We start from the raw sequence: 13,877 nt of genomic DNA, 5'->3' as shown, positions 1-13,877 counted from the left end.
TCTTTTCATAAATGTTATATAGGGTCCAAGCTTAATGACTTGGTCCAGTAGCTCCACAAACAATGTGATAATGCACCAAAGACTCAGAAAGAAAATAAGGACAGCCACAGTTCAACAGTAAGTAAATAGTTCTAGCATCGTAGGAGGTAGAACATGCCCAATACTTCCTTTGGGAAAACAGAAGCAAAGGCAAAAAAAAAAACAAACACACTAGTAAACCCTTGAGAAACTAAGACCACACAGGTGAAGAGGATTCTGTCCCTCTCCAGTGCCACTGAGAGGTGATTCATCAGGCTGGTGGTACAGGGGAAGGGCAGCTGTGCCTTAGGGCCCTGGGCTCCAAAAGGAAAATACTGTCTTCCTAGGAAAGGTGAGTTCCACTTCCTTCAGACACCCCCAGGAACAGGAATGTCAGGCAGCTCTGTGTGAAAGCCAGAACCCAGTTTCAGGACCTGGCCTTCTAGACAGAAAAGAAGCTGGGTCCTGGTATGTCTAGCCTCTATTCTGGATGAAGCTCTGTGTACATACCTGTCTCTAGGGGGCTCCAGCATTCTGTCCCAGACTCCTAGCAACCCCTTGCTTCGCATGGTAATGTGGCCCCAGAGACCTCAGCCGTTTGTCCTGATGCAAGGCGGCTTTTTTCCTGAGAAGCGTGTATCACACCCCTGCTGGGCTCTAGACTCAAAAGACAACAGTAGAAGGAAGCCGGCCCTGGTTGAAGAGTAAAGGACAGACCAACCACAACTTTAAATCAGTTTATTGACACACTAACACAACACACTTGCCTCCCTGACACCCCCGCCCCCCTCACCCAATCTAGATCTCTCCCCCTTCCTTCCCCCTTAGAACAAGCTGTTCAGTGAAAACAAAAGGGCAGGCCACTTCTACACCCTCAGTCCCACACGATAGCCCGCAGAACAGGGTCTCAGGCACTACTCAGAGCCTGTTAGGGAGAGGGGGCAGTTAGCGCTAGACTCAGCCAGGCAGAGGCATCCAGTCCCTAACAGCAAATTCCCCCACAACCCCCAGGCCCTGAGTCGCTATTCCCCTTCCTCTCTGCTGTTCGTGACCCTAGGAAGGAGACACCTTGGGGCCTAGGCCTGCAGCCCAGAGCAAGAACTCCTGGCCATAATCTGAGAATTGGAGTTTGGCTAGTGTTTTTTAAGACCCAAGCACCCCCAAAATAAAGCCCTGGTGGTAGGAGTAACTTCAATGCCCCTATTTTGAATGCGCTGATAACAAACAGATTAAGCCAGCTTAACCAAATGCCAGAATAACACTAAGCTGTAAAGGAGGGGTCAGACCTGCTTTCTCCAGGTCAGACACAAAAGCACAGAGAGAAGCCCAGGTGGAGTGTCAAAAAACAATAGAAGGACACTGCCCAGGGGGCTGAAAGCCTATACTCCAGAGTCCCCTGGGTGGCAGGAAGCAAGGAAAGAAAATACACAAGTCTTAGAAACCAAAAAAGAAAGCCCAACCGCAGGGTAACCTGAGCCCAACAGTGCTGTCCCCAGCCCTCCAGGCCTGGCCCCTGGATGCAGGCAGTCCCTCCCCTCTAGGCAGTGGCCTCCCCTAGGCTAGATAGAGCACATCACACAGCGCAGTTTAAAAAGCTTCTAATGCCAGTTCATAAACATCTTCATTTACTATTGGTGATTACATGTGAATAATATGTTTATACTGTTCTTTATGGAAAACAATTTCAACGAGTCAACTCCGAGAACACAATAGGCAACCCTCACCCTGAGCCCCTCAGCGTCCTTCCCTGGACAGCAAGAAGCTCCCTCTTCTGTCTCAGGGCTGCCTAACTTCCCCGCTTCCCTCACTGTGGCTCTTGGGCAAAGCATCCTCTTTGACCATTAGTCCTCATCGGACAAGTTCTGGTCCAGGGGGTAAACCATGAACATCACATCTGGTCGAGAGGGGACACAGGGATGGCCTGGACGCACAATCTCAAAGCCCAAGAAGCTGAAGGTCTTCAAAAGTGGAGCTGTAGAAAAAAGTGTAAAAAAAAGATTCTGATAAGAAACAAAATTAGGCTAAATCAAGGGAAAACCCAAAACAAAGATGGAATAAATGCACTGGCCTTTTCTAAATTTGGACACAACCAATCCCATGATTTCCTAGGATTTATATGTCAAACTCAGGAGCCCCACCTCACTAGGAGGCCCCCTTTTCCCTCCCCAGCCTGGTCTCAAGCTGCTCAGCCCCTCACCTCTGTCTTCCCGGCCCTTCCTGAAGCAGATGAAAACGTAGTTCACTTTCATCTTCTCTTCCGCAAACTCTAGCAGTGCTAACAATCTGCAAGAAGCAAAGAAAACCACTCAAGCCCACTGCCACCTGTGGACTTCACCCCATCCCTCTATACCCCCTGCTCCCAAGGCTTTTCTGAGGCTTACAGTCAGCACTGTAAATAGGGAAGCTTCAAGGAGAACTTCCTATTTCAAGACCTCAGGAGCCCTGAGTTCAGAAAAAAAATAAACCACAATCACTTAAGAAAACTGTTACAGAATTCTCTCTCCCAGGAATAAAGGTTCTTCATCTGAAATTAATACTAGCCAACTTAATGCAATTTACAAGAAAGTATGGGGCCTAGGAAGAGAACCCAGTTTCTCAGAGGCCCTCCAAAGTTGCCAAGTCTGATGGTGACCACCTGCTGCAGAGAGGAACTCTGGGCCCTACCACCACCTAAAAGGACTTCAAGAGGCTGGAGCCACTCGCGAGAACGTCATCCTCAGGACTGCTTCTTCCACAACTGGATGGTTGGAGGGCCTTGCCCAATCCAATGAAATTCCACTGCTTCTTTGAGCTTCTGGCCGTTTAAACCACACCGTTATATGACAAGAATTTGGTTAATGTGGTAATGATCTGCTTTCATTATCATAGGCCCATTTTACTGGCTAACACTAACCTTTAAAAAAATCATATATACTTGGGCAGCTGACAGCTACAGGAGAAGGCTGGCCATCTGCTGCCCCCAGGAAGCACATGCCCTTCTCTGGAGCAGGCTTCCAGCCCTTGCCCAGCACTTGCTCCTTACCCTTCTTTGCTCCCATCAGCTAATAATCCATCTGGAATTTCTACAAACAGGCTCTGGCTGGACAGGACTGCATCCCAGGAAGAGACCTTCACCTCGGTGACCTCATACTGGAAGTGGACAATGTGAGGCTTTCCATCATTCACAGGGAGGTCCTGGGTCACAGTGAGCTTCTCGTCCTGGGAGGAGATCAGGTCAGAGGACCAGGTCACTGCTGCTTCTGGCCACATCAAATGCCCCCCAACCTAGGTGGTGCTAGACCCCTCCTGGGCCAACTTCAGGGCAGTATGTGACAGGCCACACTGAACATCAGAGCAACATGCTGCCTAAATGGAGCCATCACTCACTGGGTGGCTAAACCCCAGCATGATTGGAAGGGGATATTTACCAAGAGCCCACTGGTTGTCAAGTACTGTACAAGGTACTTTCCCATTTTTCCATCACTACAACAAGCACTTGAGGTAGGCATCAGCATCCCCACTTTAAACCTAAGACACCAGGGGCCCAGTAGAATTAAGGACCTGACCCAAGACTCCACAGTGAGCAAATGGCAGAGCTGAGATTCAAATGGGGTCTCCCCAACTGAAAGCCATGCTTGTCCCCCCAATATTGTGTTATTTCCCTTCCCTCTGAAACAGAATCATCAGAAACAAATGAGGATGTTCCTGAGGCTCAGCTGGCTCAGGTCAACCCAAGCTGGCTCCGGGTGACTGCAGAGTCCATGTTGCCACCCCTACCACTGTCTCAAGAGCCCCGGACTCAGCTGCCCTGCCACCCCTCAATGCCAGTCTCCAGGAGATGCTAAACCAACCTCTGGGCTCACAGATTAAAAGATAGCAAATGTCCCAGCCCAGACTAATCTCAGAACAGACTCCCAGGGTTCTCAACAGCTACTGGGCTGTGCCCTGAGCTGCCAGGGTGACCCTCTCATTACCACCCCCAACCCTGCAACATGCGGTACCCCATGCCCTGGGTATGGACAAAGGAAAAAGCCCTCCTGGCTCTTGGCATTTCTCAGGAGAAAATGAAGAGCTGCACCAGCAAGAGCGGGTGCATTCCTCCACTCACCAGCCCCCCTCCCCCTAGCTGTGCCCCCTCACTCAGGACCCAGAGCCAGCACTTAAGAGCTGACCTAAGCTGAGAAGACAGGGCATCTGCTTGGTACTCCCCAAAAGCTTCCCAGCAGCCTCAGTTCAAAGTCCTCCCCAGTTCCACTACTGGCCTAAGACTCAGAAGACTAAGGGAAACCATCGCTGCCCTTAAGCAGCCACTCAGCAGTGTCTGAGGAGGACACTGCTCCAAGCCTTCCATCCCATAGTACCCTTACCTTATATATTAGAGCTGAGAGAGAAGGATCCCTGCCGCCCCCTCGCCCACCGGGGATCTTCGACAGTGGGTGAGGGGCATCAGGAGCACCACAGAGGCCCCGGAACAATGTGCCTGCAGCACTGGAGCTGGGGACAGTTACTCAAAGGCAAAATACTACTGCAAGAGATAAAGACAGTGAGACAGTAATCAAAGTCCTGAAGATTTAACTCAGCATTCCACCCACCCCTGCCCTGGTTCTCCCTCAACTGCCCCGGTCCTTCCCGCTACAGCTCTCGTTAAAGGCAAACCCACCGTCCTACGGAGGCACAGAGAAGCTCGCAGGGCTCAGGGTCAGGCTGGATGTCTGACCAAAGGAGCCCCCGTCAAACATCAAACAAATCCCCATGACACAGGCAGACCTTGGGAGGAACCAGATGCTGGCTTGCCTGGTAGGCAGAGAGCCCCAGACCCCCACCAGCCCATCTCCTCACCCTAAGTGTCTCAACAACCTGTGTGACAGAATCACCAAGCCTCCACAATCGCCTCAGGGTGGAGAGGCATATGGGGCTTAGAAAGTCACAGGGGCTAAGCACCATTATCCCCGAGGAAGTCCCAAGGCCACGTCTCCAATGATGGCCTCCCCGACCTGAACAATGGAACTAAACAAGAAATCACTCAAATCCCTCTAGGGTCAAGAACTGAGTCAAATCCCGGGATCTGGCTCCTGGAGAGGAGATGCGCCACAGTACGGAGTATTATCTGAGTTAGTCCCCGGCGTACCACCAAAAGCAGAGTTGCCCTTCTTTGCTGGAATCTGACCTCAGCATGCATGGGAGTTCAGCTAATACCCGTGTGGTCAGAAGGGACACTCAAGTGAATGTATACTGCAGGCGTGGGGCTTGCTGGGAGGAATTATAGACATGCTGGGACCTGAGTAAGGAAGCAATCATCAGCTGGGCCACAGAGGGTGAATGGCTCCAAAAGAAGCCCCCTATTGCCTTCAGGTGTGTGCCCTTCCTGGCTACCACGATTTTCAGGTGGACCCAACAGAGCTCCAGAGCTACTCCACTGCCTTCTTTGAATCCAATTTACTGGCTCTTTTGGCTGAGATATGGCTCACTCCACAGGCGAAGGGCAAGTGAAGCAAGCCAAGAGGAAAACTGTCTGTACATGTAACACCATGACTCAGCAACAGGCCTGGCCCTGGCACAGCAGCTGAGGGCAGCAGTAACATATTGGGGAGGGTGCGGCAGCGGGGTGCTGGAACCAGATGACCCAACGGTGCACATCTCTTCCCAACCAAAGTTGTGTTTAGTGACAGCACGTTGGTAGCTTGAATCAGCCATAGGGCGAATAGTTAAACCACAGAAATCAGCATATACCATAAACCACGGCCTTTGTTCCCTGAAAACCCTTTGTAAATGAGGCACCATTCTGCACACTGTCCTTTGCTTTTGATGGCACAGCGTCATCTGGATTCTTTGCTTAGGCTCAGAGTGACAGAACTAAAACTCACACCTAACATGGAACAATAGCCAGAGACACAGTCCCGAGACCCTCAGTACCAAGAGACTGATATAGGCACTCCAGCTGAACCAGGAAGACCCAAAGCATCACCGCTGTAGCTCGGCTCCTCTGTTCTCTCAAGGATTTCAGCCAGGGGCCTGAAATAACACTTGGAAATTTTGCTGGGAGATGAAGTGGGCCCAGAGGAGCATCAACGCCTGGGGACCAACCACATGACCACCTCGTGCCTCCTCTAGCGAGCCTCAGGGCATCCTCATCTCCCTCACGAGGCCTCAACCAACAGCTACTAGCAGAAGGGGAATGACAGAGGACTGCAGTTTTTAAGATCAGGGCCTATTTCCTCCTGGGGACAATGAGTTGTTAAAATCCTCACCTTCCAATGTGTTAAGGGATAGAAAAATAGTGTGTCCAGGCCAGAAGAAAAGAAGACAAAGGTGGGAGTTTCCCCAAGCAAAGGCACACACCCACCCCTCATGCAATGGGTCCCTCCCCATTCCCTGGAGACCACCTTCAGGCCTCGGTGGAGGTTCCTGCAGGAGCACCAGGTAGGTTGGGCCACTGGAGAAAGCTGGCTTGCTTGTACCGGTCAGTAGAGCTAGCCAGGAACTGAGGGTAGATAGCTGAGATATAGACTTGTATATCATGATAACTGCAGGGGTTCATAAAAATAAGCAGATTGCCAAGGCCCTGCTGCTGCTGCTGCTGCTGCTAAGTCACTTCAGTCGTGTCCGACTTTGTGCGACCCCATAGACGGCAGCCCACCAGGCTCCCTCGTCCCTGGGATTCTCCAGGCAAGGCCCTAGCTGTTCTAAAATTCTGGTGTTAACTCACTTCCAGAAAAATTATTCCTCAGTGCTCTCTAGATGGGAGAGCTACTTTCAACCCTGGCCTGCATTCCAACCACCACCTTTTTTCTGAAAAATTTTCACTTGCAAATAGCAGAAGTGATGGGGCCAACCCACTGAAAGGTATAAGATGGGTTTTCTCTTTTTTAGATCCAGAAGCCCCTCTGTCTTCCTAGAAGTAAACCCTAGGGCCTGCCCCGCGCCCAGCACTCATCCATGAGCTCGTGATGTTTCTGATGTCATGATCTCACTCCTCCTCCAAATAAAATGCAAGACGTCTATTCCATGGTAACAAATCATTTACTTTCCCATTCACACAAGGATTCTGGGAACTTTCCTCCCCAACAAAGTCTGCACAGAAAGCAACTGTGTATGTGTGTGTGCGTGCGAGTTGGGGGTGGAAGGGTGTTTCAGGTCCCCACCCTGAGATCCAGCTCCAGTTCCCTACAAGAAACAGCTGGGGTCTGGGATATGCTTAGTAGCTAGAAGTTCACAAACGTTACTTTAATCACCCATCGTATTAGATCTGTTTTTAGTTACTTGCTGTGTAAATGCCAAACTGCTCTCTCTCAAAAAAACAAAACAAAACTGTCATTTCTGACATGAAAAGGGAAGGGATATGGGTACATATGTCGTGGCTAAAGTAATTAGGGGTATAAAATTGCACAGCAATGGCCTTCTCGTAAGTGTTCAAAATATTGTGGCAAAATATGCCACCAACCTTAACAGGAATGTGAATCCTAGAGGAACTTAAGTACAAAAGAAAGAGGCTTTTAAACCCAAGTCTCCCTGTCACAGATCCAAATCAGGTGAGGTTTCATATTCAGTTCAGTCTTGTTTCTACTGGCACCAATGCCCAGCTTTTTCCTTTCCTTCCCCATATCCTGCTGACTCCACTTGGGGGCAGACATGGTTTAATCTCTGCCACCAAAGGATGATTTAAGAAGCTCAGCCTAGAGGCTGAAAAGATCAGACTGATTAAGGAGAATCAAATGTGTCACACTGAACTCAAACATCCAGCTGGGCTGGTCCTGCTTTTGGAGAAGAAGAAAAAAAAGACCACATTGGAAATGAAGGTGTCAGGTGTCCAAGTCAATTCGGAAGAGAGATGGGAGATTAGAGCTGGGCCAATCTGTTGGTGCTTTTATTTTCTCAGTTGTTATCAGACATGTCCTTGGAAACACTCCTCAGGATACGTATGAATGCTACTGACTTATCACATCCTGCTGCCTCTAATTTAAAGCATTCTGTGAAACTGCTGTCCAAAATGTCCTCAGCAGGTTATAATTTCATACGCCAGCTACAGATAGGCAGCGTACGCTAGATGTATTCCTGGGGAACGATGCTAGTAAACTGACTTTTTATAATTCAAATCCTATTTTTAAATCTCTAGGATGCTTACTATTTAAAGGAAGTAACCTAAAATTTCTTCAGAGAATAAAAAGATTTCCCGCTAAAGAATCACTTCCAATTGATTTTATGTAAGTTTTGATTTTCACATTTAGTTTGCTTAAAGAGAGTACAGTCTGCTACACAGAGTAGAGATTTATATAAAAGTAATTCTATGGCTAGTTTCTATTCAGCTATATTAAACAAACACTTGAATTCACATGCTCCTTGATACACTTTCGACCATGTTTCACTTTAATCAGTGGTCTAAGCTTATCGGGTCTATACCCCTCTCTGATTTCCATTCCCTGACAGAGGGTCAGATGGCCTTGGTATTACAGACTTTGTGGTATCAATCGAAGACATAAAAAACCACATTCCCAAGCATTCTACATTCAATCCCCTCTTTCAGCCTCTTCTGACCCATTCCTGTCTCAGCCCTGCCTCACAGAACTCTCTCTACGGGACCCTGACTACCCTTCATACACGCTGCTCTTACTCTGAAATGGTCTCTGATGACTAACCCCTATGCAGCAAAGAGAGACCAATTCAGGGTTGCCATCGCACTGAGCTAAAGAGAAATAGGAAGAAAGGTGGGAGGTGAATGGCCACCTTCAGTCTAATGTGAGCATAGAGGCTGATTTCCAGCTGCTGATTCCTTTTCCATATGAGAAAGGGGCCTGGTCAGGTGCCAGGCATAAGTCATCTCACTAGGGCTGTTATGTGTGCCAAAGGGAGTCTACTTGCTAAGCATGATTATAAAGAAAATGACATCACCACTCTGAATCACAGACTGAAAGCAACACTGGGTTCTGGTTGATTTTCCACAAGAAACACACTTATGGTGGCAGTTAGAATATCTATGTCTCTGAGATTTACTTATCGCGTTACACAGCTGATACTGCTAGATTTTCCACCAAAGGTAGGCAACATTACATACGCTGCCAGAGGTGGGGAGATGGCTAGGTAATCATGCTTGCAGACAGATCTTAATTTTGCATTTCCGATACCTCAATTTAGTTTGTATAGTAAGCTCATCACCCAGTTCCAGCCTCTCTTCCCAGCACAGAATTACTTCATTGTTTATACACTATCAAAGGCCTGGGGCATTTTCTTGAGGGTTATCTTATACAAAGCATTTTACTCTGCTGCTGCTAACCAGAAACAACCTATTTTGTTCACTTGAAGTAACAAAATTCTTGCTAACCTGTTTGACCATTTCTGGTCTATAGATTTCAATTAGGCTTCACAGCCTTCCAAATCATGGTATCAACTTGAATCAACACTGTGTACTGTTTCACAAAGGGATGAATTACTTTTTTTTTTTCTAGAAATACACATATATAACATTCCCCTACCGCATACTTCAGTCCCCATTTTTTATATTTCTGAGTTGCTCTGAGGCTAAATTTGGATTTCTTGGCAAAGTGAGGAATTACTATTATTAGTCCACACAGCTTTCTAAAGCATACCTCCAATTTGGGGGGATTCCTGACTATGCTAGGAGTGTGTGTGTCTCTCTCTCTGTGGGGATGACCTTGAAGGCACATCAAAGGAAAATTTACTCTCCCTACCACTCCACACCCAACAACTCACAGTGCCAATAAATAAGGAATAATCAAAACCAAATTCTTGGTGAGAGAGACAGAAATCCCATTACTCAGGGAACCATTCAGTGAAGATGCTCAGGGTCACTAGGATGTGCCCTTGTACCCTGGCTGCTCCAACCACCCCGAAAAACCACCTGTGGAACCAAATGCTTCTTCTCAAAGCCCATCAGACACAGACTGATTATAAGGCTATGAAGCCAGGGCAAGCTCTTCTCCACACACTGTACTGTCAAAAGGTACTAAGCAAGCCCTAGACAGACACTTCCTGCCCCCACAATCCAGGGAGAGAAAGGTCCATGAAGCTTGATTTACTTGGATTTAAACCTGTTGCTCGAAAACCATAATAAAAGTTCTTTTACTAGTGTCTTCCCTCCCCCACCATCAGGAATTTTGATATTTTGGAGGTACTGATCAGAACCAAACTGGAAAGGAAGAGCCTTGTTTTCAAAACATACTGCAGGCTCCTCTGTAACTGTTTCTTCCAGGAAACCAAGCCTCCACCTCTTGAGTATTTCACTGAAGCCAGAGAAGCTCCAAAGCCCATCCCCCACCCAATGGGCGCTCAACCATTGCTCGCCCCTCTGTGGACAGAAAACATCAATACACGGACTGGGAAGAACATCCGGATCTTAATCCAAATCCTTAGAGCTCTAGCAGGATTCCTTTTAGAAAGTTAGGGGCAGGCCAGAGGAGGCTCAGAAACATGCTATAGAAACAGGACTGCCATAACTCAAAGAAACCAGACACCCTGCACACACCACCCCACCCCCAGGCCAAAGTGGAGGAGCCTGATCCAAGGCCCTGCTCCTGCCCAGGCCTCGCAGGCCAGCTGGCTCCTCCCTCCACCTGCCTTTCACACAGCCAAGCCCCTCAAATTACCAACACGCTAAGCAAGGGTTCTCTGGAGACAAGCAAGCCTGTTTTGCCACTTAGGAGTCTGGAAGAAATCTTCAAAGTTGAGTGAACCCAACCCTCTCTTTTTTTAACATGTAAGCACATTGGCAAAGCCAGGACTGGAACTCACAGTGGGCAAAGACCCTTATAAACTGGTCCCAAGTGCTCAACTCTCGGGGCTCAGGCTGCAAAGGACTTGGCACCTAGACCAGTCCAGTCTGGAGGGCTCTAGAGAAGGCCTGCTGAGACCGCACCACCACTTTCCAAATCCCACTGCAGAGACAAGAACCTAAGACTAGAAAAGAAAAACCCATCTCACAAAGCCCAGGGATTTCTGGCAGGTTCCTCAGCTTCCCTCCGCCCCTGCACTTCATCATGCCCTCTCATACCTGGGTTCTATCCTCAGCACACACAGCCTTCCTTACCACAAGCAACATCTTTTGCATCCAGCACCACCCAAGTATATCCACCTCCACAGCTCCAGAGGACTGGTTTAGAGAAAATGAAATACGGGACTGCAGAGGAAGATGGACAGCGCGAGTCTCGGAAAAGGAAACAGCTCCAGAATGGGGCTGTAGGTAAAGAGGGCTTGGGGGTTCGGGGTACTGGATCGAACGGGACCATTATAAACCAGGAAATGAGTGAATTTTCACTCTGCATGTAGGGAACAAGGATGTAGGAGCTAGATAAGAGTCTAAGAAGTAGAAGAAAGTGGCTAATGGCTGAGAACTGAGTAACAAGGTAGAACTTCAGAGGCTGCTACAGATATCTTGCGTATCTCTAGAGAAATCTTGGAATAGTTCTGGAGAGTTCCTGGGAGAGAAGGACTAAGAAATCCCTGAAGATGACAACACCCTTTTCCTCGGAGAAAGGGCTGACACCCACTAAAGGAATATGATGGGAAGGGTCTTCTCGGGGGAGGGGAGAGGAGGCAATGTTTCTCAACCCTGGCTGCCCATTAGAGAGCTTCAAATATATGCTAATACCAGGCCCCACCCTAGGCTAATTACACAAGCTCTTTGAAGGGTGGGGGCCAAGGGATTGATTTTTCACATGGGCACCTACCTAGGATTGAGAAACACTGAGATGCAAAAAAAAAAAAAAGCTGAAAACTCAGATGGAATATTTAAGGATGGGGCTGCTAAAGGAATGGGAAATAGCAAGTTAGAGACCACTTTTGGTAAGAAGGGAACCCAAGTGTGAGAGAAACCTTGAGTGGTAGTTAAGAGCTCCGTGTGGAGAAAAGCAATAAGGAGGGCTACATTTTTAAGAGGAACTAAAATCCATTTCTTCTAGACAGACCATGGCACAACTTAAGGATCATCTGCAGGGAATGAGTCCGCTTGTAAAACAATGAGGCTCAAGTGAGAGGCAGAAGCCAGAAGGCCAAATCTGGAGACAAAGGGCCTGGTGTGGGGAACTAATAAACTTCAAGCTCATTCTGGAGGGGGCAGCAACAAGTCTCGGGAAACAATGAGGAAGAGAATTAGAACCCAGTTTGTAAATATAAAAGCCATCCTGATGTATAAGCAGCTGGGGTTAAAAATCATGGGGAATTAGGAAACAATTTCACAGAAGAATTTGGGGGAGAAATACGGGATATGCTGGAGGGAGAGATGCATGGCGAGGGCTGCCTTGGAGAAAAAGAGAAGCAGAGAAAGGAAAACTGAGCAATGAGCTCTGCTGAGTGTCCACAGGGGGAAGCACACATGAAGCAACTTTAGAAAAGTGCTGGTGCTCAGTATCAGAAAGATGCGCAGCCTGTCTCTGCAACCCCTGGGCCAAAGCTGGGGTCAGGTTTTGAGGGAGAGAACTTGCAAAGGCCCAGTGAACAGAGTATGAGGACTAATTTGAAAGTACTGGAGGTACAGGTGAAGAGGGCAGGTCTTCAACAGAAGCTGAATGGGCTGAGTTCTGTGTGTGATCTAATATTCTAGAAATGGGATTCAGTTAGGATGGGAGGACTAAGAGCAGTCATGAGAGAAAGTGTTTAAAGGGTAGGAGTGTTTAGCAGAGTGTTAGGGGGAACAGGATGGCAGGCAGGAGTCAAGCCCAAAGTGAGAAATAAAAAAAGATGTTGTTGTGAGACAGGGGAAACGGGGCCTAATAAGAAGGGGTGTCTAAGGAGGACGGGAGAGAAAAGATGAAGCTGGAGTGAGGGACCAAGGGGAGGGCCAAGCATCACTGTAAAGACTATTAGGCCTGGTGGGGGGGATGCAGGGGGGTGATGAGGGTGACAGGTGGGGATAATGGGTCCAGTTGAGAATTTAAGGACGGACGGAGCCAGACCGGGGCCGCGGGGGGGCCGGGTGGGGGGAAGCCGCGATAAAAGCAGCATCTGGTTGGAAGATGCAGTTGAAATAAGGGAAGGGATTCAAAGGGGAAGATGGAAACAATTTGGGGAATGGGCCGCCGTTCGGCGGGGCTGAAGGGAAATGTGGACAGGACTGAAAGATTGGGTCCCGGTCCGTGGGGGCTTTACGCCGCGATGAGGGGGATGGGCTGCGCTGGAGGGAGGGAGACTGAAGGACGGAAGAAGGCCCAGTTGCGGGGCTGGGGCTCGGACTGAGGTGGCTGAGGTAGGGAAGGGACCCAGTGGGGGCCGGCTGGGGCCTTGTAGAAGGGACGAGAACCGGCTGGGTGGTTGGGGAGGAGGCCCTCTGGAGCAGACGAGGGGAGGATGGGGGCGGGGAGCCTGGACCGGGCCGTTACCTGTCCTGGGTGTTTATCATCCTCGGCGGCTCTGCTCAGGGTGGGAGGAGGCGGCGCAGGGAGTGGGTAGGTGGATGAGTGGCTAGGTGTGGGGTCGCGCGCGCGGGGCCGATCTCTGCGGGCTAAGTCCCTGTCAGGCCGCGGGCCCAGAGCCCTCCTCCTGCCTCAGCGAGCGCCTGCCTCCAACTGACCCTCCCCGGCCGCCGCCGCCGCCGCCGCCGCAACCGCCCCGCCCCCAAGTGCCTCATCTGCATTAGCCCCACCCCAGCGCCGCGCGGTGTCCTGGGAAACTGGGGCCCACAACAAAGGGCAAAGCACCGCCCCGCCTCCGCGCAGGCGCACCAGGCGCCGGTAGGGGCGGGACCCGGTAACGGAGGGGGCCGAGAGGGGGCGTCCAGACCGAAAGCCGCTTGCGGGGTTGATGCTGGCCCAGGCGGAGTCGTGGCCGTGGTGGTGGTCTAGCGCCCGGAACGAAATGTTGAGTTTCAAGCGGCGTTTCCTGAGCCTTGGTCCTGGTCTCTAGCCCTTGTTTGCATGGGGCTGTGCTGGGCTGTG

The 13,877-nt window shown here is 49.6% G+C and overlaps 1 protein-coding gene across 1 annotated transcript; it reads right to left on the bottom strand.

The window, feature by feature from the left end:
• Positions 1-1,103: 1,103 nt before the first annotated feature.
• Positions 1,104-13,511, bottom strand: OAZ2 (ornithine decarboxylase antizyme 2). Its single transcript, NM_001290006.2, is given in 5 exon segments — positions 1,104-1,990; positions 2,216-2,301; positions 3,041-3,216; positions 4,365-4,522; positions 13,323-13,511. Coding segments are annotated over 5 exon segments (570 nt in total). The 5' UTR covers positions 13,343-13,511; the 3' UTR covers positions 1,104-1,859.
• Positions 13,512-13,877: the final 366 nt, after the last annotated feature.

This window comes from Ovis aries, chromosome 7 (genome assembly GCF_016772045.2).
Source record: "Ovis aries strain OAR_USU_Benz2616 breed Rambouillet chromosome 7, ARS-UI_Ramb_v3.0, whole genome shotgun sequence".
NCBI lineage: Eukaryota > Metazoa > Chordata > Mammalia > Artiodactyla > Bovidae > Ovis > Ovis aries.
This window is presented reverse-complemented; position numbering and strand designations above follow the sequence as displayed.